This window comes from Lissotriton vulgaris, unplaced genomic scaffold (assembly GCF_964263255.1).
Source record: "Lissotriton vulgaris unplaced genomic scaffold, aLisVul1.2 SCAFFOLD_352, whole genome shotgun sequence".
Classification (NCBI taxonomy): Eukaryota; Metazoa; Chordata; class Amphibia; order Caudata; family Salamandridae; genus Lissotriton; species Lissotriton vulgaris.
This window is the reverse complement of record NW_028245114.1, coordinates 494,733-520,282: the sequence shown is the minus strand read 5'-3', so window position 1 is coordinate 520,282 and position 25,550 is coordinate 494,733. Positions and strand designations below refer to the sequence as shown.

Genomic DNA, 25,550 nt, shown 5'->3' with positions numbered 1-25,550 from the left:
ACCTTTGATGAATTAGTCCCCACGTGTACATATTTTGAAGCTTCTACTAGTCCCTTAAATGACTTCTTCTGATTCATGGAACGATTCACCAGGTTCACTCCGGAACTCCCAGAAGACGTTTCTATGGAAAAAAGAATCGAACGGGCTGGCATGCGTCTGCAGCTTTGACGTCATGAAAAAAGAAATTAGTAGATGAATTCAATAAGAATCCCCTCTGAACCGTGGAGTTCCTTATGAAAGAAATCAGAATGTACAAAATATTTTTCTGAATGAAATGCGCACATTTGTGAGTTCATAGCAGCAAATCCTGTACAGATCTTTCACAATACTGAGCAGCAGGACCTCTTGAAGCTGGGCCTTCATGGGACTGCACCATGGCAACGCTTGCATAAAGAAGCAACCGGGGGTGTGGGCTTCTGAAAAGAAGCACCCGGAGTGTGTGGTCTTCTGAAAGTGCAGCTTCTAATTGTAAATTGTTTCATGATGTGAAAGGGCTTCACGCCCAAGTACTAAAATGACGTTTGTGGTCAATCTCAGCCAGCTTTGGCCGAAAGGACTATGCTACTTACCCTGTAGGTATCCGTTTGTGGCATGTAGTGCTGCAGATTCACATGCTTAGCATACCTCCGCCATCTAGTGTTGGGTCTGGATGTGTGCAAGTTGCTTTTCTTCGAAGAAGTGTATTGAGTCACGAGGTGAAGTGACTCCTCTCAGTAATAATGCGCAGGAGCATCGGTCCTTTCTTAGCTTCTTTTCACGCAGGTGGGTGAGAATGGACTAAAAGTCTCAGTAAAGAGATGTCCGTGCAAGTAAGATAATGTAAATGAACTGCAACGACCAGGGGGGTCTGGGGAGGCGGGAGGGCACATGTGGATCTACAGCACTACATGCCAAGAACAGATGCTCACAGGGTAAGTAACGTAATCCATTTGAGGCATGTGTGCTGTAGATACGCATGCTCAGCATAGACTGCAAAGCAGTCCCTCCTGAATAGCGGTGGCTAACCTGTAGGTGTTGCAGTTCTGTGAAAGGGTACATGGCACTGCCTGAGCAACACTGGCGTGTTGGTGTGGTAACACATCCACACAATAATTGAAAGTGTGTGGTGTAGACCATGTAGCTGCTTTGCAAATATCGGCTATTGAAATATTGACCAGGAAAGCCATGGAAGCCCCTATCTTATGAGCAGAGTGCGCCCTCGGTGGTGTGGGCAGAGTTCTTTTAGCTTTGGCATAACATGTCTGAATGCATTTAATTACCTATCTAGACATGCCTACCTTTGATATGGGCTTTCCTGTGTATGAGGACAAAAAAGCAATAAAATGCTGTTTAGTCGTACAGAACTGTTTTGTTCTGTCAATATAATACACAAGAGTTCTTCTGACACCCAGTGTATGAAGGGCCCTTTCTGCAGCTGAATCTGGTTCTGGAAAGAGTAGGTAGTTCAACTGATTGATTAAGGTGAAAAGATGAAACCACCTTTGGAAGAAATGTTGGGTTTGTTCTTAGAACCTCCCTATCTCTGCTTCGTTGGAAGAAAGGTTCCTCCAAGGTTGAAGCCTGGAGCTCGCTGACCTAAGTGGCCCTAGTGAGGTAATGGCCCCTGGAATTGTAGGGCGCATGTGTGCGGTGGTTCCAACGGTTGACCCATAGGTCTGGTAAGTACAATATTGAGATTCCAGGGAGGTGCGGGTGTACTCTGGGTGTAATTCTATGAACACCTTAATAACTGGCACTTTGAACAAAGACAGTTTTTGCCTTTTGCAGTAGGCAGGAATTGCAGCAAAATGTAGGTGCATGGATGTATAAGCAAGGCCAGAAGTCTGTAACTGAAGAATGTAACGGACGTTTTGTACAGTTGTGTCAAGTGGATTAATGGTTTTGTTATGACTTTAAAAAAACAAACTGCTTCTATATATTGCATAACACGCTCTAGTTGTTGGTCTACAAGCTTCCTTAAGAATGGTCCGACATTCAGAAGGGAGACTTAAATAATTAAAGTCTATGACTTCAGGAGCAAAATTGCAAGATTGAGCACCTTTGGGTGTCGTATTTCTCCATGGTTCTGAGTGCGGAAGATCTGGGTGCAGAGGAAGCTTCTCGTAGGGAACTATTGATAGTTCCAGTAGCGTGGTGCTAGTTCAAGAAAACCCAAGAGAGAATCAATCTGTTAGAGTTGCGAGAGGCCGCTGAACACCAGCTGAGCTGGATTTACGTTTCCTTGGGTCAAATGCCACAGCTCTTCCTATTTAGAAGGATTGAGAGGCAGAAAAAAGGAGGGATACTAGAAACCAAAGAAACAGACCTTAAGCAGAACTCTAACCAGTGATGTCCACCCGTCCCATACACTCTCCTTCGTGGACATCCAAGACACAGACTTACTCTGTGGTGAGTTCGAGCACAGACTCCATCGTGTCGAGACCTGCGGAAAGGAAGTTCATGATGTAACGTTTCATTCGGATGGATTCCAGCCACTCTGCTATAGTCCGGTACGGAATGCCGTCAGAACCACTGCAGCTTGGGAGGCGGAGAGTTACTCTTAAAAAACAAAATGGGAAAAAACATTAGCACTAAAACAATATGATGCATGCATCATGTAACATGGGGTGCAATTGTAACAGGGGGTGTAATAGCAACCCCTGTGACTACTGTTCCTATCTTCTCCGTCCTTCATTCCTGCAATAGTTATGTCCTGCCTGAATTATCATAATGCTAAAGTGCACACCCTGCAAAGTCCCACGCACACTCTCTAGGGGTTAGAACAGTCCATCTGTCTCCATTTCCCCCTGCAAAGTCCCACCTGCAATCCAAGGGGTTAGAACAGTCAATCTGTCTCATCTTCTCCCTGTAAAGTCCCACCCGCACTCCAAGGGGTTAGAAAAGTCCATCTGTCTCCTCTTCTCCCAGTAAAGTCCCACCCGCACTCCAAGGCGTTAGAACAGTCCATCTGTCTCCTCTTCTCCCAGTAAAGTCTCACCCACACTCCAAGGGGTTAGAACAGCCAATCTGTCTTCTTTCTCCCAGTAAGGTCCCACCCGCACTCCCAAGGGGTTAGAACAGTCCATCTGTCTCCTCTTCCCCCAGTAAAGTCCCACCCGCACTCCAAGGGGTTAGAACACTCCATCTGTCTCATCCTCCCCCCCGCACTCCAAGGAGTTAGAACAGTCCATCTGTCTCCTCTTCTCCCAGTAAAGTCTCACTCACACTCCAAGGGGTTAGAACACTCCGTCTGTCTCATCCTCCCCCTGTAAAGTCCCATCCGCATTCCAAGGGGTTAGAACAGCCCATCTGTCTCCTCTTCCCAGTAAAGTCCCACCCGCACTCCAAGGGGTTAGAACAGTCCATCTGTCTCATCTTCTCCCTGTAAAGTCCCACCCGCACTCCAAGGGGTTAGAACAGTCCATCTGTCTCCTCTTCTCTCAGTAAAGTCCCACCCACACTTCAAGGGGTTAGAACAGCCCATCTGTCTCCTCTTGTCCCAGTAAAGTCCCACCCGTACTCCAAGAGGTTAGAACAGTCCATCTGTCTCCTCTTCTCCCAGTAAAGTCCCACCTGAACTCCAAGGGATTAGAACAGTCCATCGGTCTCCTCTTCTCCCAGTAAAGTCACACCGCACTCCAAGGGGTTAGAACAGTCCATCTGTCTCATCTTCTCCCTGTAAAGTCCCACCCGCACTCCAAGGGGTTAGAACAGTCCATCTGTCTCCTCTTCCCCCTGTAAAGTCCCACCCACACTCCAAGGGGTTAGAACAGTCCATCTGTTCCCTCTTCTCCCTGTAAAGTCCCACCCGCACTCCAAGGGGTTAGAACAGTCCATCTGTCTCCTCTTCCCCCTGTAAAGTCCCACCCACACTCCAAGGGGTTAGAACAGTCCATCTGTTCCCTCTTCTCCCTGTAAAGTCCCACCCACACTTCAAGGGGTTAGAACAGTCCATCTGTCTCCTCTTCTCTCAGTAAAGTCCCACCCACACTTCAAGGGGTTAGAACAGCCCATCTGTCTCCTCTTGTCCCAGTAAAGTCCCACCCGTACTCCAAGAGGTTAGAACAGTCCATCGGTCTCCTCTTCTCCCAGTAAAGTCACACCGCACTCCAAGGGGTTAGAACAGTCCATCTGTCTCATCTTCTCCCTGTAAAGTCCCACCCGCACTCCAAGGGGTTAGAACAGTCCATCTGTCTCCTCTTCCCCCTGTAAAGTCCCACCCACACTCCAAGGGGTTAGAACAGTCCATCTGTTCCCTCTTCTCCCTGTAAAGTCCCACCCGTACTCCAAGGGGTTAGAACAGTCCATCTGTCTCCTCTTCTCCCAGTAACGTCCCACCCGCACTCCAAGAGGTTAGGACAGTCCATCTGTCTCCTCTTCTCCCAGTAAAGTCCCACCCGCACTGCAAGGGGTTAGAACAGTCCATCTGTCTCCTCTTCCCCCTGTAAAGTCCCACCCACACTCCAAGGGGTTAGAACAGTCCATCTGTTCCCTCTTCTCCCTGTAAAGTCCCACCCGTACTCCAAGGGGTTAGAACAGTCCATCTGTCTCCTCTTCTCCCAGTAACGTCCCACCCGCACTCCAAGAGGTTAGGACAGTCCATCTGTCTCCTCTTCTCCCAGTAAAGTCCCACCCGCACTGCAAGGGGTTAGAACAGTCCATCTGTCTCCTCTTCTCCCAGTAAAGTCCCACCCACACTCCAAGGGGTTAGAACAGTCCATCTGTTTCCTCTTCTCCCAGTAAAGTCCCACCCGCACTCCAAGGGGTTAGAACATTCCATCTGTCTCCTCTTCTCCCTGTAAAGTCCCACCCTCACTCCAAGGGAATAGAACAGCCCATCTGTCTCCTCTTCTCCCTGTAAAGTCCCACCCGCGCTCCAAGGGGTTAGAACAGTCCATCTGTCTCCTCTTTTCCCAGTAAGGTGCCACCCGTCCTCCAAGGGGTTCGAACAGTCCATCTGTCTCATCTTCCCCTGTAAAGTCCCACCCGCACTGCAAGGGGTTAGAACACTCCATCTGACTCATCCTCCCCCTGTAAAGTCCCACCCCCACTCCAAGGAGTTAGAACAGTCCATCTGTCTCCTCTTCTCCCTGTAAAGTCCCACCCGCACTCCCAAGGGCCTAGAACAGTCCATCTGTCTCCTGCACAGGTGAAGTCAAAGCATCAGCCATCCCTCGTATGTTACTTAGATGTGGCACTGACTAGACATAGGTTCAGTCCTCGCGCCAGCAATCCCTCATAAGTTACTCTGACAATCCCCAATGTTCCGCAGGCAGTGCGGGTGCAAGGCTTTCACAAGGACAAGTGGGGGGCAACCCTTTCACTCTGAGAAGCCCCTCTGCCCCACTCATGCTCACACTCACAGGAATAAAATCACCAAACACATTCAACAAAGGAACCTCCGCTCTAAAGAAGCGTCTCGCCTCAAAATCCCAAGATAAAAGGAAAAAACCATGGGTGGCACATCCTTCTCTGCTCAAGCAGCCAAACTATGGAACTCTTTACCCTCCAACTTAAGATCCACCAACAACCACCTTATCTTCAGATAACTACTCAAGATTTGGCTCTTCCCCACATAAGCACCATACGCAAACAGAAATTTACAGCATATCCCTCTGTATACAAGCATTTTTTTTCACTATAGATATGTACCTATCTTTGTGTATTACTTTGTATAAACATGTAACATAATTATGTTGTTGAGAGAAAAAAATAAAAAAAAGTAAAAAAAATCATCTTTGGTCTACATGTACATACTTCCATTGTGCATCTATGTATCTTCCATGTACTTGGATCTGTGTGTCTGTTACTTTTCTCCTGAAAAAGCATATCCAATGCACTACCCTATTTCTCAACCTGTGCCTCTATCAATATCTTGAATCTACATATACTTACCTCCTTTATGTATCTATATACTTTCAATGTAATTATGGATCTACATATTTATCACTTTCTTCTAATTTAGCATTTCCAATGCACTACCCTATTTCTCATCCTATACTTCGCTCAGTATATCTTCTAGCCCAACCTTCTGACTCATCTCAAACTTCTTCCACTACTCCTTTCAATGCACTATCCTATTTCTCATCCTATACATCTATCAATATATCCTCTACACCCACTCTTCAATTTATCCCAAACCCCATACCACTACTAAGATTGCCAAAATAACCCTTTCTAGACTCTCTCCTACTCTACCCCTCCTTCTTGCATCATCTAACACCTCTTTTACTATACCGATCCCCCTAAACAAAGCTTTCTAAACGTTTTCCTCTGAGTCCTCCCCTCCAAAACTCCTTTTACTCATCCAAAAGCCTCCTATTGCTAAGACCTAAAAAAAAAAAGCTTTCACTCTTTTATTCCTCCACTATCCTTTTCAATCGAAATTAACAGACTAACATGTTCACTTCTCAAATTCCATATTAAACTATACTAATATACTACCCAAATAACTGAATAACATATCCACTACTCAAATTACTTGATATTTATTTTACTATACTAATTTTCAACAGTAATCCTTTATGGGTTCCGGAGTGGCGTGCTACTCGCCAGAAAAGCGCTTCAACACCCATCAGGGGTAACAAGTGCTATATGAATGCAAACCTTTCCTTCACTTTTATCCCTCCGCTATCCTTCTCACTTCAAGTAACTGACTAATATCCACCACTGAAATTACTTCATATTTCACCATATTAATTCACCACTAATCCTTTGTAGGTTTCCTGAATAGCGTGCTTCAACAAGCGCTATATAAATACAAAGCTTTGTCCTCCTCTATCCTTCTGCTATCATTCCAAATCCAAATAACTGACTAACCTATCCACCCCTTAAAATGTACTTGTGTGTTTCACTATACTAATTCAACACTAATCCTCTATGGGTCCCGGAGTAAAGTTCTACCCACCGAAAAAGCGCTTTGACGCCTCGTCAGGGGTAGTAAGCGCTATATAAATGCAATTACAATACAATACCTGGGGTCAAAGTCTGCAATGTTCCGCAGGCAGTGCGGGTTGGCCACAAGATGGTCCAGCTCGGTCTGGATTTCACGAAACTTGGGCCTCCTGGTCCGGTCCCGGGCCCAGCACCTCTTCATCAGATCATACAAGATGGAGGGGGCGTCCACAGGAGGGGGCAGGCGGTACCCATCCTCGATACTCTTCATCACCTGTCAAGGAGGAAGAGGAGTCAGGCCGGTGGGCAGGAAAGGTCTCATCAAAGCGCATCACAACAACCTGACTTAATGTGACAAGAAATGAGCATCACCACAAACCAACAGACGTGAGCAGTCTACAGGTCACGTGACAGGAAGTGGGGGCTGATGAGGGCTGAAAGCTCGAAACCGGTCCTAGGATGCTTGATTCCGGTCCAGGGAGGACCTGACTTGGCAGTTCGGGCTGGACTGTTCCCATGAGGCACAGGGTCAAGACTGATTTGCATATGGCTGACTTCAAACTGGAATGGCATGGTGAGCAAAAAAATTATGGATTTAGGCCCACATCTCTGTACTGGGGTGAATGTATGACATTGTTCTGCATTCTGTCCATCAACAGTTTCTGCATTTTTCACCCCGAGTGGGACGGGTATGCTCAGACGTGAGTCCCGTGCTCTCCACACCACTGGAGTTAAGCTATCCTGGCTGATGACGGCTGACAGCCAGAAACCGGTCCTTGGATGCTTGTTTCCAGTCCAGGGAGGACCTGGCTTGGCAGTTCGGGCTGGACTGTTCCCATGAGGCACAGGGTCAAGACTGATTTGCATATGGCTGGGTTCAAACTGGAATGGCATGGTGAGCAAAAAAACGATGGATTTAGGCCCAGATCTCTCTACTGGGGTGAATGTATGACATTGTTCTGTATTCTGTCCATCAACTGTTGTTTTTGCACAGGAAGTGACATTAACAAGTGCTGACAGCAGGGCTTAATTTGAGCTGGTGGTTGCAGATGTGGCTCACTGGCTCTCATTGTTGGGGGCGGGCATCAGTTTTTTACCCACAGCAAGAGTGGGTACTCACTTTTCTCCAGTATTGGTGTCTTTCATAGATTCACATGCTTGAATATTCCCCGTCGTCGAAGTGGGAGTCCCATGGTAAATAAAATAGCAATAATGCTAATATATATATATGTAATAACATAATATATAATAAAAATAGAGATAATACACACTGACAAACCTCTACAATGGTTCCTCCATAGGAATGCATTATAAAGAGAAAAACTCATTTGTAACATATCAGTGTCATTATGTTAGTCCAAACTGCAGCCAATCAGGCTCAAGCACCCTCTAGAACCTTCTCCTCAGAAGCTTCAGTCCTCAGATTTTCTACCGCACGTCGTGTGAAGGGAGTCTCCCTGAGCTCTGCTCAGTTTTCTTCATTCAACTCTACTACTTGTTGTTTCTCAAGATGTCAAGTAAGAAGTCTTCGTTTAGGCCTTGCTCTTCCTGTGGGTTCCTGCATTTATTTGACAAGGACCCCCACCAAAAGTGTATTTACTGTTTATATCCAGAACACAAGGTGGCTGACTGCAAGTTCTGTAGAACTTTTCCTGCTAAGACTCTCAGAGACAGGGAGGGTCGACTTCTTCTGTGGTTGAAGCGCCTTCAGGACAAAGACGCAGTTTTGTCAGACGCAGAGAGTTTCCAGTCAGGTCCTTCAACTGCTGCTTCCAAGCGTGGCAGTGTTCAGGAGTTACCATCTCCTTTTCTGAAGAAGAAAAAGCTGGCCTTAACTGTAGCCCAAGTAAAACCTACTGCTACTATACCTTCTGTGTCTACGCCCACGAGACCTGGCTCTCAGGCGTCTTTTCCAGCCTCTATAAGTGTTGTTACACTTATGACAGCGCGGTCGTCGACGGGCTCGTCGACGACCATTCCAATGACGAAATTGGCTGCTGTGGCTTCGTCGACGATTACAGTGACGACGACGTCTGCTTCTTCGTAAGTATGGGCGGAAAATCCGTTTCGCTCGCGGATTTTGCGGATTTTCGGTAAATTCGCAATCCGCGAGATTCGCGAATCTCCTGCAAAATCCGCAAATCCGCGAGCAGCGGATTTTATGGCTTGCTCGCACTGTTCGCGTGAGTTCGCGGCTTCCCAGTACAACTTCGCGCCCCGCGAATAAGCGCTAAATTGCAGAAATACGATCTTAGCAAAACTGAAACTACTTACCAGGTTCAAAAGTTCAGGCTTATCATTAGTAGCCATTTCCTGTAGTGCTTCCTGAGGGGCCCCTCCAGAGTTCAGTTGCCTACTTGCAACTATTATGTGACCCTGCTCTGAACCTCAGAATAGTTACACATATGCCACAAAGGTCCTGAATTACAGCTAAGGGAGACAAGCAGGAGCCAGGCTGGAAGTTCAAATCCATTAATCAGCCCCTAATCCATTATTGTCAGTTGGGGCAGGGCAGGTGTTGTAACTAATTTTGCAACAATGAAAGCACTTAGCAAGTGCAAAAGATCACTAATCAGGAAGCACTAAGGAAGCAGGTGCCAGCTAAAAAAATATTCTGTGACACATTAATCAGCCCCAAATTAATTCAGGTCACTTGAGGCAGGGAAGGTGTGCTTTGCTTTGCCACAATAATGTACACTGACTGGACAACCAGAGGGTGCTGTGATGAAACAGAGGGTGGCATGGGTGGGCCAGAGGGTGGCATGAGTAGTCAGAGAGTGGCAGTGGTGACAGAGAGTGGCAGTGATGAAGAAGAGTGTCCCAAACAGGCTGGACACGTAGAAACAACAAGTTCGCAAAACTTGCGACCCGACAGGTAAGTTCGCGTTTGCGAAATTGTACAAAACCCTCGCGAACTGGCAGAAACCCGCGCGAACACAAAAAAAAAATCTGCAAATTTGCGAGAATTCGCGGATTTTGCGAATTGCGAGTTCGCAAATCCGCAAAATTCGCGAACGCGAGATTCGCAAAATTCGCCCATGCTTACTTCTTCGTCGTCGACGATTGTCTCGTCGACGGCTTCTACGTCGACGAGAGCCTCAATCTGACGATCCCTATTATCTCGTCGGCGAAGAAGCTTTCGTCGACGAAAAGATCATCGTCGACGCTACATGTTCCGTCGACGAGTTCAACGACGACGAAGATCCCGTCGACGATGAAAGCTCCGTCGACCAGCTCGTCGACGACTTACATCCCGTCGACGAAGGCTTCGTCGACGAAGAAGATAACACTCAAGGATTCGTCGACGAAGCTCCCGTCGACGAAGGCTCCGTCGACGGCTGTGGCAAGACACTCGTCGTCGACGAATACATCTAAAAAATCACCTTCTCCGACAGCTGCGTCTACGTCATCATCGTCGACGGCTGCTCCAGGTAAAACGTCTACGTCGACTAAGGCATCGACGACAACGGCTACGTCGACGGCAGCTTTGCCTTTAGATTCTGGAGCGCAGCAGGAAGACGCAGCATCCACTTCAGGATCAATGTCTTTCGCCACTATGCCTCTAGTGCCTTTGGACACTTCAAGTACTCCAGCCAATACGGAGCCTTCCATGGGCAATTTCCAGGAATCTACACTCCAGTTGCCACCTCCTACTCTCCAGCCTCCCTCACCGATGTTGGCTAATGACCAGGAAACAGAGTCCGTTGCTGACGGCAATGTTTTTGGTGATGCCCACAGTCCATCGGACTTGATTATTAAGTGTCAGGACACAAGTTCTGAAGACGAGGAGGAGGAGGACGATGACCAGCAGGCGGAACAATATGTACAGGTTCCTATGGCAACATTTCCAGTATCTCTGTTTTCCAACCTCCAGCATATGCTGGATGATTACAATAGGAGATTTCCTCCAACACCTCAGGGTACTCCGAGCCATGCTACATCTGAGATAACGGAGCCTACTCAACATAAGCAGCAGCTTTCAAAGCAGACTGCTCTTCCAGAAAGGCCCCGTCAAGCTATCCCCACTAATTCTCAACAAGATGTGGAGGATGAGGCAGAGCCGGAAAGAGAGGAAGGAGAAGTTCCCCAGGATACGGATGATGACCAAGACCCGGATATGGCAGAATTCGATGACTATCGAATGCAAACGCCCTCTCCTCAGCCGGGCGACTCTGGTGATTCACCTCCGGTTGACATTGCTAGCTTCCATATATTGATGGATAAGGCGGCAGACCGCTTCAAATTACCAAGAGCGCAGCGAGAGGAAGACTGCTTTCTCTATGACTTTAAGAACCAGCCTTACAAACAGGTCCACACCATACCTATTATTGAATTTGTGTGGAAGGAGGGAATAAAAATCATGCAGGATCCTAACTCCTTATCTGCTCAACTCCCTCGGCTGGAAAAGAAATATAGGGCCCCGACTGGTTCGCCCGCTTGCTTGATCTCGCATCCTAAGCCGGATTCAGTGGTGACCCAGGCAGCGCAACGACGAGCACGTAATCCTGCAACTCCTATCACTGCTCCACCGGATAGAGAGGGTCGACGTTTGGATGCGATTGAAAAGAAGTTTTCAACCATGGCGTCTACATCAGTCCGTGTCGCAAATGCGTTGGCCATTTTAGGTCGTTTCGACCGACAAATGTGGTCAGACATGTCTGCGCTAGTCTCGTTGATTCCGGAGACATCCAGAGCGGAGGCGCACCAGATCCTTCAAGATGGCAAGAGGGCATCAGAAGAGATAATTGACTGTGCTGTGGACGGTGCGAGTACTGGTTTTCGAATCCTTGCCAGTGCTGCGGCTCTCCGGCGCCAGGGTTGGCTAAAATCCACATCGTTTCGACAGGAGGTCCAGTCGAAGATACTTGACATGCCGTATGACGGTGAGTCTCTCTTCGGCTCTCACATCGATGAGGCATTAGAATCAATAAAGAAAGATACCGATACGGCAAAGTCGCTTGGATCCTTACAATTCAAAAAGCAGCTTTTTCGTGGGTCGCGTGGACGAGGCACGGCTTTCAGCACTTTTCGAGGAGGGCAGTCCCAGTACCGCCAGTACAATCAAGGAAACCAGCGTTACTCCAACCAGCAGTCCAATCGTCAGCAGCAGTCAAAACCCTATAGAGGAAAATCGAACTATAGGGGTGCCAACAACAAACGTCAATGACTTTCTAATTCCACAGAGAGTTGGAGGGCGAATCTCGCAGTTTTATTCCCAGTGGTCTATGATAACATCGGACCAATGGGTATTGGACATTGTGCACAGGGGTCATGCCTTGGAGTTCACAGAGATTCCTCCAAATTCTCCACCATCAGGCCCGCCACCTCCCCATCTCAAGGAACTACAACATCAGGTTCGTCTTCTGATAGAAAAAGGTGCAGTCGAAGTGGTTCCTGTATCTCAGCAAGGGAAAGGTTTCTACTCACGGGTTTTTCCTCATTCTCAAAAAGACGGGAGAGTGGCGGCCCATTCTGGATTTGAGAGCTCTCAATTTGTTCCTAAAACAACAATCGTTCCGCATGCTGACCTTATCGGAAGTCTTGCGACTTCTCTGCAGCGGAGATTTTCTAACAACAATAGACCTGCAAGACGCCTATTTTCATGTGCCAATACTCCATCGGCATCGCCAGTTCTTGAGGTTCAAGGTGGGTCCAAAACACTATCAGTTCAAGGTGCTACCTTTTGGCCTACGTTCAGCACCTCATGTCTTCACAAAAGTTTTGGCTCCGGTCATGGCTCATCTGCGTCTTCAGGGAGTTCAGATTTTTCCTTATCTGGACGATTGTCTTCTAAAATCCCAATCACCTCAACAGCTGGTTCACGACACACATCTATGTCAGCAGACGTTCGAATCGCTGGGGTTAACCATCAATATGGAGAAGTCACACTTTGCACCTCTGCAAAGAAGAAACTTCCTGGGAGCAATTCTAGACACGGACCTGTCAAAAGCCTTCATCTCCCTCGAACGTCTTCAAAAGATTGTTCGTCTGGTCTCTCTCATCCGGTCAAAGCAGTCAGTTTCTGTGCGGACGTTAAAGTCGTTTCTGGGGATGGCATCGTCCTGTATCACACTGATCCCAAATTGCAGGTTGCGCACTCGTCCTATACAGGAGGAATTAGACCTGCAATGGCGCCAGGTGTCGGGGTCTTTCAACGACCTGGTGAGAGTAACGTCCCGCATGAAGAACAGTTTGATTTGGTGGGAACAACCATCCAATCTGGACGAAGGAACTTCGTTTCTAGCCCAGTCTCCGTATCAGACGTTGACTACAGATGCGTCCATGGAGGGTTGGGGCGCTCATCTCCAGGACCTTTCCATCAAAGGCAAATGGACGGCGACACAACGAACCTGGCATATCAACCGGCTGGAGTTGATGGCATCTTCCTAGCGCTCAGATCATTCTTGCCCGTAGTGCAGGGGGAGTCGGTGCTGGTTCAGACAGACAACACCACCAGCATGCACTACATGAATAAACAGGGCGGCACAAGATCTCAGCCACTGTCTCGACTGGCTCAAAGGATTTGGGACTGGGCTCTTCGTCATCAAATTTCTTTAACGGCGGTCCATCTGCCGGGGGTGTCCAACATCCTGGCGGATTCTCTGAGCAGGTCCACGTCATCCACTCACGAGTGAGAGATACATCAGCCGACTCTAGACCTGGTGTTCTGCCGTTGGGGTCGTCCGATGATAAACCTCTTTGCAACCCCAGTAAATCGAAAGTGCCGATCCTTCGCAAGCTGGCATCCCCACCCAGAGTCCAGCGGAAATGCCCTCCTCATGGATTGGAACGGGCTGTTTGCTTATGCATTTCCACCGATCCCGTTGGTGCCGAGGACGTTGTGGAAAATGCGCAGGCAACCCACCCACTAAATACTGATCGCCCCTCGTTGGCCCAGACAGGCATGGTTCTCAGAACTGCTTCAGTTATCCCAATGCACACCCATTCATCTGCATCCACGTCCAGACCTCCGGACGATGGACGAAGGTCGAATTTGCCATCCAGACCCATCAACACTTCAATTATCGGCATGGAACCTGAGTACGTTGAATTTGCAAATTTAGATATGCCCCAAGAATGCAGAGACATTCTAGCGTCTGCTAGAGCTCCATCGACCATCAAAACGTACAAGCTAAAATTGAAGCGTTTCTGTCATTGGTGCGCTGCATCCAATATCCATCCAATCAATTCCACTCCGGAACAGCTTTTGCCTTTCTTTCTGAGCCTCGCTCAGTCTGGTCTCTCTCATGCCACCTTGAGAGTTTTTCTAGCAGCTATTTCACGCTTTCGACACGATGGTTCAACGTCTCTCTGTTCATCCAGAATAATCCGACAGTTCTTTAAAGGTCTCTTCAGGAAGTTTCCTCCTGTTAGGCGCCCTCCTCCGGCATGGCACCTCAACGTGGTGTTGTCACAGCTTATGAAGCCTCCTTTTGAGCCTATTCACAGAGCAGACATCAAGTTTCTTACCTGGAAGGTTGCATTACTTTTGGACTTAACATCTTCTCATCGTGTAAGTGATCTTCACGCTTTCACGATCAAGCCTCCATATTTGCAATTTAAACCCGATGGAGTGTCACTTCGTACCAATCCTTCTTTTTTGCCGAAAGTACCTACTGATTTCCATTTGAACGTACCTGTCTTCTTAAAGACTTTTTTCCCGGATCCAAGATCTCCGGCAGAACAACGATTACATTCTTTAGACATCAAACGTTGCCTAAAGTTTTACATTTCAAGGACTACCCCTTTCCGTAAATCCGATCAACTGTTTGTAGCATATGGACAGATGCGGAGGGGACATTCAGTGACAAAACAAACAGTTGCAAGATGGCTCTCAGCAGCCATATCCTTTTGTCACCAGCAAGCTGGCAAGCCTTTACAGTGTTCAGTGAAGGCACATTCGACGAGAGCGATGGCGTCATCCACCGCTTTGTTTGCTGGGGTGCCTCTACACCAGATTTGCCGAGCAGCGACATGGTCCAGCAGGCACACCTTTACCAGACATTACTGTTTGGAGGCCATCAACGAAGCGGATACCGCAGTGGGGCAAGCAGTGCTTCGTCATCTTTTTAAATAAGGTGAGCCTCTGTTCCCTCCTCCATTTGAAATGAAATGAAATGAAAAATTATATTTATATAGCGCACACATACCCTAAAGCCTCGCGGCGCTTGAACTGAAAGTGTGGTAAGCAAATAGCAAGATTAACACAATTTGGCAAACAGGTAAGTTTTTAAAGTCTTCCTAAAGACCATCAGATTGCTGACTTCACGCATGCTTGGGGGGAGTGAGTTCCACATCTTCGCTGCTAAGTGTGAAAACGCCCGACCACCCCAGCGAGCCCTGTTGACTTTAGTTGTTGTGGCAAAATGGAGGGTGCTGGAACGAAGGGTTCTCGATGGGACATAGGGTACAACCAGAGGGAGCAAAATGGCTGGGCCTGTTCGGTGAAAGGCTTTGTGCACAATGCACATAGCTTTAAAATGCATTCTGGCAGCTATTGGGAGCCAGTGGAGTTCTTTTAAAGCCTTCCTAGCTGATTGGCCCCGGGGAATGCCGAACAGGAGTCGAGCAGCACAGTTCTGCGTAACTTGGAGTCTATTGATCACTGCTACCGGAGCACCCAGATATAATGCATTTCCATAGTCCAGGCGGGAGAGTATCAGGGCCTGAACCATGATCCTCCTCGCCTGGAAAGGAAGCAATGGGAGAATCTTCCGGAGCATTCTCAACAGACCAATGCAGATGGAAGCAGTTTTGGTAGCCTGCACAGAAAAATCCAATGATTTATCCAGCCAGACTCCGAGGCTTTTGATGTGGGGTTTTGGCAGGGGGGGAACCCCCAGACAGGCGGGCCAGATGGGGGCCAGAATGGTAGGTGCGGAATTGCCCAGTAGCATAATCTCCGTCTTCTCCCCGTTGAGTCTGAGACAGGAGGAGTGCATCCACTTGGCTACTGCCTCTAGACAGGGCCCTAAGGTGTTGGATGAACCCTCCGTGTGATCCAGAGAGACCACAAGTTGGGTATCATCCGCGTAGGTGACAATACGCACACCGAAGGGCTGTACTATCCCTGCCAGAGGACTCATGTAGACATTAAAGAGCGTGGGGCTCAGGGCCGAGCCCTGAGGAACCCCACAGCTCAGAGGGTGTTTCGAGGATGTTACCTCGCCCTCAAACACCTGGAAGAAGCGCTCATCCAGGAAGGAGGTCAGCCATTTCAGGGCCGCGCCCGACACGCCCATGCCTTTGAGACGATGTAATAGTGTGGCATGGTTAACCGTGTCGAACGCGGCACTAAGGTCTAATAATATAATGGCTGCCTTCCCTCCCTGGTCTAGCACAGATCTTGTTTCTTCCGTTACTGCAAGTAGAGCAGTTTCGGTGCCATGTTGAGGGCGGAATCCTGTCTGGGAGGCACAGAGTAGGTTGTTGGACTCCAGATACTCTACCAAGATGTTATTGATGTGCCTCTCCAGCAACTTACTCATCCAAGGGAGAAGGGAGATGGGGCGGAAGTTAGCCAGGTTGTTCTGGTCTAACGAAGGTTTTTTTAGAAGGGCCCTTACCATTGCACATTTCCACTGGGCTGGAACCATGCTGGAAACAATAGATGAATTTAGGACATCTATGATAACAGGACATATTGCCTCGCTGGCCTTAAGGAGGGTCTGAGGAGGTGCAGGATCGTTAGGAGATTGCTATATGCTTTTAAGCTGTATGTTATTGTCTTCAAGTTTGGAGAATGTATTTAGCAATCCCAGTTCTAAGGAGGTTACTGCTATCTATTCTATTCAAGCATGTGAATCTATGAAAGACACCCCTAATACTGGAGAAGAACAATTGTTACTTACCTGTAAACAGGTGGTTCTCCAGTATTGGTGTCTTTCATAGATTCACATGCGACCCACCCGTCCTCCCCTCAGAGGCTCTCTTCTCCTCATGCACTCTACTTCACTTTGGTGCTACGAAAATCTGAGGGGCTGGAGCTTCTGAGGAGAAGGTTCTAGAGGGTGCTTGAGCCTGATTGGCTGCAGTTTGGACTAACATAATGACACTGATATGTTACAAATGAGTTTTTCTCTTTATAATGCATTCCTATGGAGGAACCATTTGTAGAGGTTTGTCAGTGTGTATTATCTCTATTTTTATTATATATTATGTTATTACATATATATATATTAGCATTATTGCTATTTTATTTACCGTGGGACTCCCACTTCGACGACGGGGAATATTCAAGCATGTGAATCTATGAAAGACACCAATACTGGAGAACCACCTGCTTCCAGGTAAGTAACAATTGTTCTTCCTCAATCAATTCATCAAAATAAGCTTTATTCGATTTTTGAAGAAAACAATAAAAGAAAATACCATAAAAACAAGACAAATTCTAAAATCCAATCATATAAGTATGCAGAATGCAGGTCGCATATCAGTTATAATAAGTTCATTAAAAACAAATACAACAATCATGACATTCCTGAAATATACTAAAAATGTACAGCAGAAATTTATAGAAACAAACGCTAGATAAAAAAGTACAAACACCTCTAGACATATAGTTCAACTAATCACAACTGTTTCTCAATCTCAGAATGGCTTTTAAAAAGCTAACTACATTAAAAGGATGTCTCCCGGCAGCAGTTGTAGCAACATAAGAGCAGGACGTACTTGAGAAATGTTTCCCGTTTTTGTGTCAGAATAATAGAAGCCTTCCTTGGGACTACATAGAAGTTGCAAAACATTGTAAAATGAAGGTGTCCTGCGGAGACTTGCTGTCGCAGCCGCCGGGTGCAAGTGTCTGCCCCTATTCCTGCCCGGGGAAAAGCTGGCGGAAAGTGTCGTAAATCCAATCTGAATCTGGTAAACAAAAAACGGTCATATGTGCTGGTAGCAGATAGTACGTTAGCATTGAGCTTACGCATAGTTGGTTCTGAAATCGGACGTATTGTGACCGCGGGGGCACCGCCGTTAGGTCGGGACATTTCATGGTTTTTGACCATCCATTCTGATTGCTGTTAGTTTGACATTACCATATACACTGCGCAGGAGAGGACAACTTGAATATACAGTATATCGGTATTGACCTTGGTTGACTCGCCAGTTTAATAGAAGCGCTTTATTTGGACCAGACGGAGTATCTAACTATTTACTTATCTTATACATTGTTGGACCCGGCCCTTTAGGCAGGTTCACCCCTAGACTTTTTGCTTTTTCCTCGCCTGTTTATGGGACCTGGTGTTGGTGATTTTAGGCCTCTGCGCACTTTTTCACTGTGGTACCGTGTAACGTGCTTGAGCTCTCTGTGAATGAGTGGTGAGTGACCTGCCCTCCCATAGGAATGAATGGGGAATATGTATACCCATGGTAGTTCCTGATGTGTGGGGAGTGCAGGGTCGAGTTTGGTATGTACGAACTCGTGAGACTGAATGCTGCAAAATGGTATATGCGGCATGATTGTGTCTAGTCTAGAAGCGCCACTTTTAGAAGTTGGCATATTTGTGTAGTGAGTCTGCTGGCCCGTGATTGGCTGGTGAGCCTGGCCCAGGAGTGCCTGGGCCTGCTGGTGGATGGACTGTCTGGTTTGAGTAGGACAGGGTCTGCAGGGCCCCGGAGGAGGGGGTCTGAGTCAGCCGTAGATGAAAGGCCCCATCTGCTGTCAGGGATGGGAGGAAAGAGCGTCTGGTGGTGCCGGGCCGTGCCTGCCTGCCCACCATGCTGGCTCTCCCTCCTGACGGCCCACTGTCACCTCTGACCTGAGGCTGACAGGAGAGGGAAACCAGAAACATTCCAGTGCTCAGGGCCCCCTTGCACCAAGACTTCAAAGGGCTTCAAAGACTTTTCTGTGTATAAGAAGGGGCTGTGTCTTCTTCCAAAAGGTTCTTGTTTTCAACTTGAATCTGCCAGGGGCTGCTGCTGCTTGGGCTCAGGGGAATCCCTGGGCTCTGCCCAGCCCCTGGGCACCTGATGGACCTTTCCCTGGTTCTTGTTCTTTTTCTGACTTGAATCTACCAGGGGTGGGCGCTGCCCAGCCCCTGGATGCCTGGAGGACTTCTGGGGGACCCCTCTGCCTGTCCTGGAAGGATGGGGGACTTCTCTACCCTGGAGGGACTTTGCTGTATCCCCTGAAAGACTTTTGGCTGGACTGGGTGTTCTAGCGCTTTGGGAGCGCTCTATTGCCCCATAGCGATTTAGAGCGCTTTATTTTGATTATAGCGCTGAGGAGCGCTTTGCCCGCCCTGGCGAGTGCCCACCTCGCTTAGTTTTAATTTCATTTAACTTCGGCTGCCCACGCCGTGATTGCTGCTGCCCGGGGGCCTGAAGGTGACCAGAGGCTGCGGGGAGAATCACGAAGGGGCCGCGACCTGATTGGTTGTTGCCTGGAGGCTCGTCGAAGAAGACGCGCTGTGATTGGCCGCTGCGGTAGGCCTGTTATCGTGAGCTGCGCATCCATTGGAGGAAGTGCCGCCGCGTCATGGGAAGCTGTCCCGGGAGCCGCGCTGTGAGTGGCTGACTCCCGGGTGCTGCTGGAAGCTCGTCCCAGGGGCCGCGACGGATTGGCTGGCGAGGCAGAAGATGAGGCCGGCCCGGGGAAGAAGGACGAGTGATGGTGGCTGGTCTGCAGGGCTCCCGTGAGCGAAGGGAGCCCGGCAGCGAGAGGCGCGGCCTGCGGAGACGAGTGGAGGGGGCACGAGGCACATTGTCGGTGCCTGCCCCCACCGCGAGCGAAGGAGAGACGCCGCCCGGAGGAGCCCGCCCCTGAGAGGCCGGTGAGTCGGCAGGGCTGGGGGGGACTCCGGGTGGCTGCGGTTGGTGCCGGTCGAGGCACTGAGGAAGGGCGGCCCCGAATGGCAGTGGGTCGCCCCACCGTGGTTGTAGAGCCCGCGAGGGGCTCTTGAGGGCCCGCAGTTGTTGCAGAAGTCCCTGTGAGGGGCTTGGGGGCCAGTGTTTGTGTTGAGCCCTCCAAGGCTCCAACGAGGGGGCAGTAGAGAACGGAGGGGCGCCGGGACACATGGTCGGTGTCCGCCCCTCCCCAGTAGCGCGGGCTCGCGCTTCTTGTAGGAGGAAGCCACGAGGGCTTCAAGGGCGGCCCCAGTTGGCAGTGGGTCGCCCCAACGTGCGTGAGCCTAGAGAGGCTCCGAGGGGCCATATTATGTTTACGAGCCTGTTTGGCCCCAGAGAGGGCCATATTCGATAGAGGGGCTTCGGGGCACATTGTCGGTGCCCGTCCCCTCCTGCCTCCGAGTGTGAGGGTTAGAGTCCGGTGAGGCTCATGGGGGCACCATTGTTTTTAGAGCCTGAGAGCTCCAACGTCTGGGGCATGTGCGATATGCCCAGAGCCTGTGTGGCTCCAGCAGTGGCGCAGTTGGCGCCTAAGGGCCAGTGAGGGCCCTGGTGCAGTTTTGTTGTTCCCCAGCTGCCCAGCACTTTGTGGGCAGCTGCCACGTTTAGGCTTTTTGTACTTTGAGACTGGCGCTGCATGGCAGCGCGCCCTGACATTGGACACAGGGCATCTTTGCCCCACAAGGCCAGTTGGCCTAGGGACTGCCACGGGTGGTGGCTTATGTGAGTTTTAGCGCAATTGTATGGTCATTGCACCTCTGAATGTGATTTCTTGCATCATGTGTTATTCCTGCACCTCTGAATGTTGTTAGACATCATGTGATTCTTGCGCTATTGCATTGCTCTGGCACCTCTGAATGTTGTAGTCATCATGTGTCTCTTTGCGCTGCCCCCCTGAATGTATTTTATTGCATCATGTGCTCTGTTCTTAAACACCGCTGAATGTGTAGGTTTATGCGTCATGTGTTTCCCTTTACTACTCCTCTGAATGTACAATTATGCATCATGGGTAATGTGTTCTTTCCTAGACCCCTAAATGCTGTGTGATACTTAGGTGGTTGTCCTTTTTAGTACAGGTGGTCCTAGTGAGGTCCTGGTTCCCTGCGTGACATGCTCCTAAGGGGTTTAGGGTTGCGTAGTGTGTACTTACCTGTTCCCAGTAGTTACTGGATGTGATTCATAACTGTTACTTTGTGCTACAGTGATTTTATATTCTTTTATTCTAATTTCTGACAAATATTTCTATTTCGGAAAGTGTTGATTATGACAGTGGCCCATGTGGCCCTGTCTTGTAAATAATCCCAAGTGAATATTACCCGTGCCAGTTGGCACAATGTATATGTGTGATTTTATCTGATGTGTTTTTACGATACAAAAGTTATTTTTATAATAACCTTGTGTGGAGTTTCTTTTGTGGTGTGCCTAGTATGTTGTTGCTGTTGTGCGCTGGCGCAAATGCTTTACACATCGCCTCCGAGTTTAGCCTTACTGCTCGTGCCAAGCTACCAAGGGGGTGAGCAGGGGTTATCTTGGCGTGTGACTTCCTTGCCCTGACTAGAATGGTGGTTTCTGCCTGGCTTTGGCGTCAGCCCTAGCCTACCAGAAATAGCCAGTTCTAACATTGTTGGTCAGCGGTGCGGATTTGGACTTGTGTTTGCGCAGTGCCATAGCGACAACTGGCTACATTACAAAACTCTGCAATTGTTTTCAGATAGTCACATGTTTGGGATTATTGTTTTTGATTTTTTTCCTCAAGAGTGTCATTTTCAAATGTGTTCCTGCGCTTTATGTTTAGTGGCAGATGAGAGAAAGTGACAGGGCGGGACGCCAGTAGAGGGGAGGTTCCCATAGATTAGGAATCCCTTGCTGGGTCCAGTGTCCAATCCCAAATCCTATCCCTGTGTGGGTAGATGGAAGAGAGGGAGTGTGAGGAGAAATGACTAGCTCAGGAGGGTGGTTATCGCCTGAGTGTAGTGTGTGTGTCTGGATTCCCCAGTGTGGTAGGATCCAGTGGTGGCAGCTTAATAGTGTCCAGTACATTTGTTCCCTGCCCCGCTCCCAGAGTTTGGTACCTGTGTCACGTGTGGTCAGGTTGAGGAATCAGGGGTGGTAGAAACTGCCTTACCAGTCAGAGGGGGGGGGTTGTGTGTGAATGAGTGGCGTGTTGAACTGGAGGAGTTGGTGTGAGTTTTTTTTAAGGAGCTTGCACGTGAGGTGGATGTCTGGCGGTGTGCTAGATGTCTGGCAGAGGCATTAGGAAGTGATTTTAAAAGGAGTGGCTTGTGTATCTGATGATCCTGTGAAGGGGAAGAGGTTCATGTGTAACCCAGCGAGATCCCATTAGGATGGTAGGGGTGTAGGGGCTCACGTCCTGTCTCAGGGGAGGCGGAGTTAGTGTGGGACGGTGTGTCCCACGTTGGCCCGAAACCCTATCTCAGGGCCCGGAGGGTTCCCTAAGGGAGCGCCAGGTCAGGGGCCTAGGCTGTACATACAGGTCATTTGAGGAGGATCTTCCGGTGTCTAGAGGACAGGGAGTGTCTGTAACCAGAACTCCGGCGGTCCTAGTGTTGGGCAGTACCGCTCCTAAGTGGAGGGTGCAGAAGTCCTGGCTCGCTGAGCATTTGACCGTCTAGAGTGCTTGACCAGTTGTGGGGCCTCTGGAGGTCGTTCCCCGAGGAGGGGGGAAAGCCGGGTTGGGGTTGTGGCCTGACCTGGGAGGAGTACTGAAGGGAAGTGTGTCACTGATACGCCGCTGGCGTGTGCTCTGTCTAGCCTGGGACATACTGAGAATTACCCTGTGATAGGGAGTACTGGAGGAGAGTGTGTCGCTGATACGCCGCTGGCGTGTGCTCTGTCTAGCCTGAGACATACTGGGCCTGTAGTCATGGAACTGGAAGGGGGTGCAGAGGGACGGTGTCCTTACATCTGACCCCGGTGCAACCTGAGGGTTTAGATCTTAGGTTGGGAGATTAGGAAACTTCTAGGTCAAGAGGAATCTCTGCCAAAGTGGATCAGCTGAAGAGACTGAGGGGGCTGCCCTTGCTGTGTGTTCTGGGGTTCACCTGCAGTTTGTTGTTTCCACCAAGGTAGAGGAAAGGGGACTTTGCTGTGTGCTGTGTCCCCCCACCTGCTGCTTGAAGAGGGAATGTGCTGTGTGCTTTGTACCTCAGAAGTGGAATAGTTCCAGGTGGTAGACCAGTGATGGAGTGAGGTCCTGATCTGGTAGGAGAATTGTGTTCTGGTGAGTGCTTCTCTGTGAGGGTGCGGAAACCAAGAAGTAGGGGTAGGTTGGGGCATTCTTGCCCGTGACCTCTGGTCAGCTTGGGGGTGTGGACCCTAGGTTGTTGGATCAGTGGTAGTTGTAGCTACACTGAGAGAGAGAGTGGAGAATGGCTATTGTGTGCCTAGGGTTATTGCCCCCTGCTCTGTGTATTGATTAGGACCTGTGATATTTGGATGGTCTTGGCTGTGGATAACTAGGGAGTACCAGTGGGGTATCCTAGTTGTGTCAGCGAGTTATTGTTTGGAGGTAACCAGGTGGGTTCAGAGTGGCGTAAAACCGGAGGGTGTCCCTGCCGTGCAGGTCCGTGTCCGTGTTTTGTCGCCCAAAGCAAGGAAGCCCATCAGTGGAGTGATTGGTCTACCCTGCGTTTTGGCCGGAAGGGGGTTATGTTGGACCCGGCCCTTTAGGCAGGTTCACCCCAAAACTTTTTGCTTTTTCCTCGCCTGTTTATGGGACCTGGTGTTGGTGATTTTAGGCCTCTGCGCACTTTTTCACTGTGGTACCGTGTAAAGTGCTTGAGCTCTCTGTGAATGAGTGGTGAGTGACCTGCCCTCCCATAGGAATGAATGGGGAATATGTATGCCCATGGTAGTTCCTGATGTGTGGGGAGTGCAGGGTCGAGTTTGGTATGTACGAACTCGTGAGACGGAATGCTGCAAAATGGTATATGCGGCATGATTGTGTCTAGTGTAGAAGCGCCACTTTTAGAAGTTGGCATATTTGTGTAGTGAGTCTGCTGGCCCGTGATTGGCTGGTGAGCCTGGCCCAGGAGTGCCTGGGCCTGCTGGTGGATGGACTGTCTGGTTTGAGTAGGACAGGGTCTGCAGGGCCCCGGAGGAGGGGGTCTGAGTCAGCCGTAGATGAAAGGCCCCATCTGCTGTCAGGGATGGGAGGAAAGAGCGTCTGGTGGTGCCGGGCCGTGCCTGCCTGCCCACCATGCTAGCTCTCCCTCCTGACGGCCCACTGTCACCTCTGACCTGAGGCTGACAGGAGAGGGAAACCAGAAACATTCCAGTGCTCAGGGCCCCCTTGCACCAAGACTTCAAAGGGCTTCAAAGACTTTTCTGTGTATAAGAAGGGGCTGTGTCTTCTTCCAAAAGGTTCTTGTTTTCAACTTGAATCTGCCATGGGCTGCTGCTGCTTGGGCTCAGGGGAATCCCTGGGCTCTGCCCAGCCCCTGGGCACCTGATGGACCTTTCCCTGGTTCTTGTTCTTTTTCTGACTTGAATCTACCAGGGGTGGGCGCTGCCCAGCCCCTGGATGCCTGGAGGACTTCTGGGGGACCCCTCTGCCTGTCCTGGAAGGATGGGGGACTTTGCTCTACCCTGGAGGGACTTTGCTGTATCCCCTGAAAGACTTTTGGCTGGACTGGGTGTTCTAGCGCTTTGGGAGCGCTCTATTGCCCCATAGCGCTTTAGAGCGCTTTATTTTGATTATAGCGCTGAGGAGCGCTTTGCCCGCCCTGGCGAGTGCCCACCTCGCTTAGTTTTAATTTCATTTAACTTCGGCTGCCCACGCCGTGATTGCTGCTGCCCGGGGGCCTGAAGGTGACCAGAGGCTGCGGGGAGAATCACGAAGGGGCCGCGACCTGATTGGTTGTTGCCTGGAGGCTCGTCGAAGAAGACGCGCTGTGATTGCCCGCTGCGGTAGGCCTGTTATCGTGAGCTGCGCATCCATTGGAAGAAGTGCCGCCGCGTCATGGGAAGCTGTCCCGGGAGCCGCGCTGTGAGTGGCTGACTCCCGGGTGCTGCTGGAAGCTTGTCCCAAGGGCCGCGACAGGATTGGCTGGCGAGGCAGAAGATGAGGCCGGCCCAGGGAAGAAGGACAAGTGATGGCGGCTGGTCTGCAGGGCTCCCGTGAGCGAAGGGAGCCCGGCAGCGAGAGGAGCGGCCTGCGGAGACGAGCGGAGGGGGCACGAGGCACATTGTCGGTGCCTGCCCCCACCGCGAGCGAAGGAGAGCCGCCGCCCGGAGGAGCCCGCCCCTGAGAGCCCGGTGAGTCGGCAGGGCTGGGGGGGACTAGGGTGGCTGCGGTTGGTGCCGGTCGAGGCACTGAGGAAGGGCGGCCCCGAATGGCAGTGGGTCGCCCCACCGTGGTTGTAGAGCCCGCGAGGGGCTCTTGAGGGCCCGCAGTTGTTGCAGAAGTCCCTGTGAGGGGCTTGGGGGCCAGTGTTTGTGTTGAGCCTGCAAGGCTCCAACGAGGGGGCAGTAGAGAACGGCGGGGCGCCGGGACACATGGTCGGTGTCCGCCCCTCCCCAGTAGCGCGGGCTCGCGCTTCTTGTAGGAGGAAGCCACGAGGGCTTCAAGGGCGGCCCCAGTTGGCAGTGGGTCGCCCCAACGTGCGTGAGCCTAGAGAGGCTCCGAGGGGCCATATTATGTTTACGAGCCTGTTTGGCCCCAGAGAGGGCCATATTCGATAGAGGGGGCTTCGGGGCACATTGTCGGTGCCCGTCCCCTCCTGCCTCCGAGTGTGAGGGTTAGAGTCCGGTGAGGCTCATGGGGGCACCATTGTTTTTAGAGCCTGAGAGCTCCAACGTCTGGGGCATGTGCG

General features: G+C 50.0%; 1 protein-coding gene across 1 annotated transcript in view; it reads right to left on the bottom strand.

The window, feature by feature from the left end:
- EPHA1 (EPH receptor A1) overlaps positions 1–25,550 on the bottom strand; it is a 174,123-nt gene that overhangs the window by 5,427 nt on the left and 143,146 nt on the right. The window contains exons 15-16 of the mRNA XM_086949006.1: positions 6,954–7,147; positions 2,383–2,538 (exon numbers count right to left, since the gene is read on the bottom strand). Of these exons, the coding sequence (XP_086805132.1) occupies positions 2,383–2,538; positions 6,954–7,147 (350 nt within the window). The remainder of the gene's footprint in view (positions 1–2,382; positions 2,539–6,953; positions 7,148–25,550) is intronic.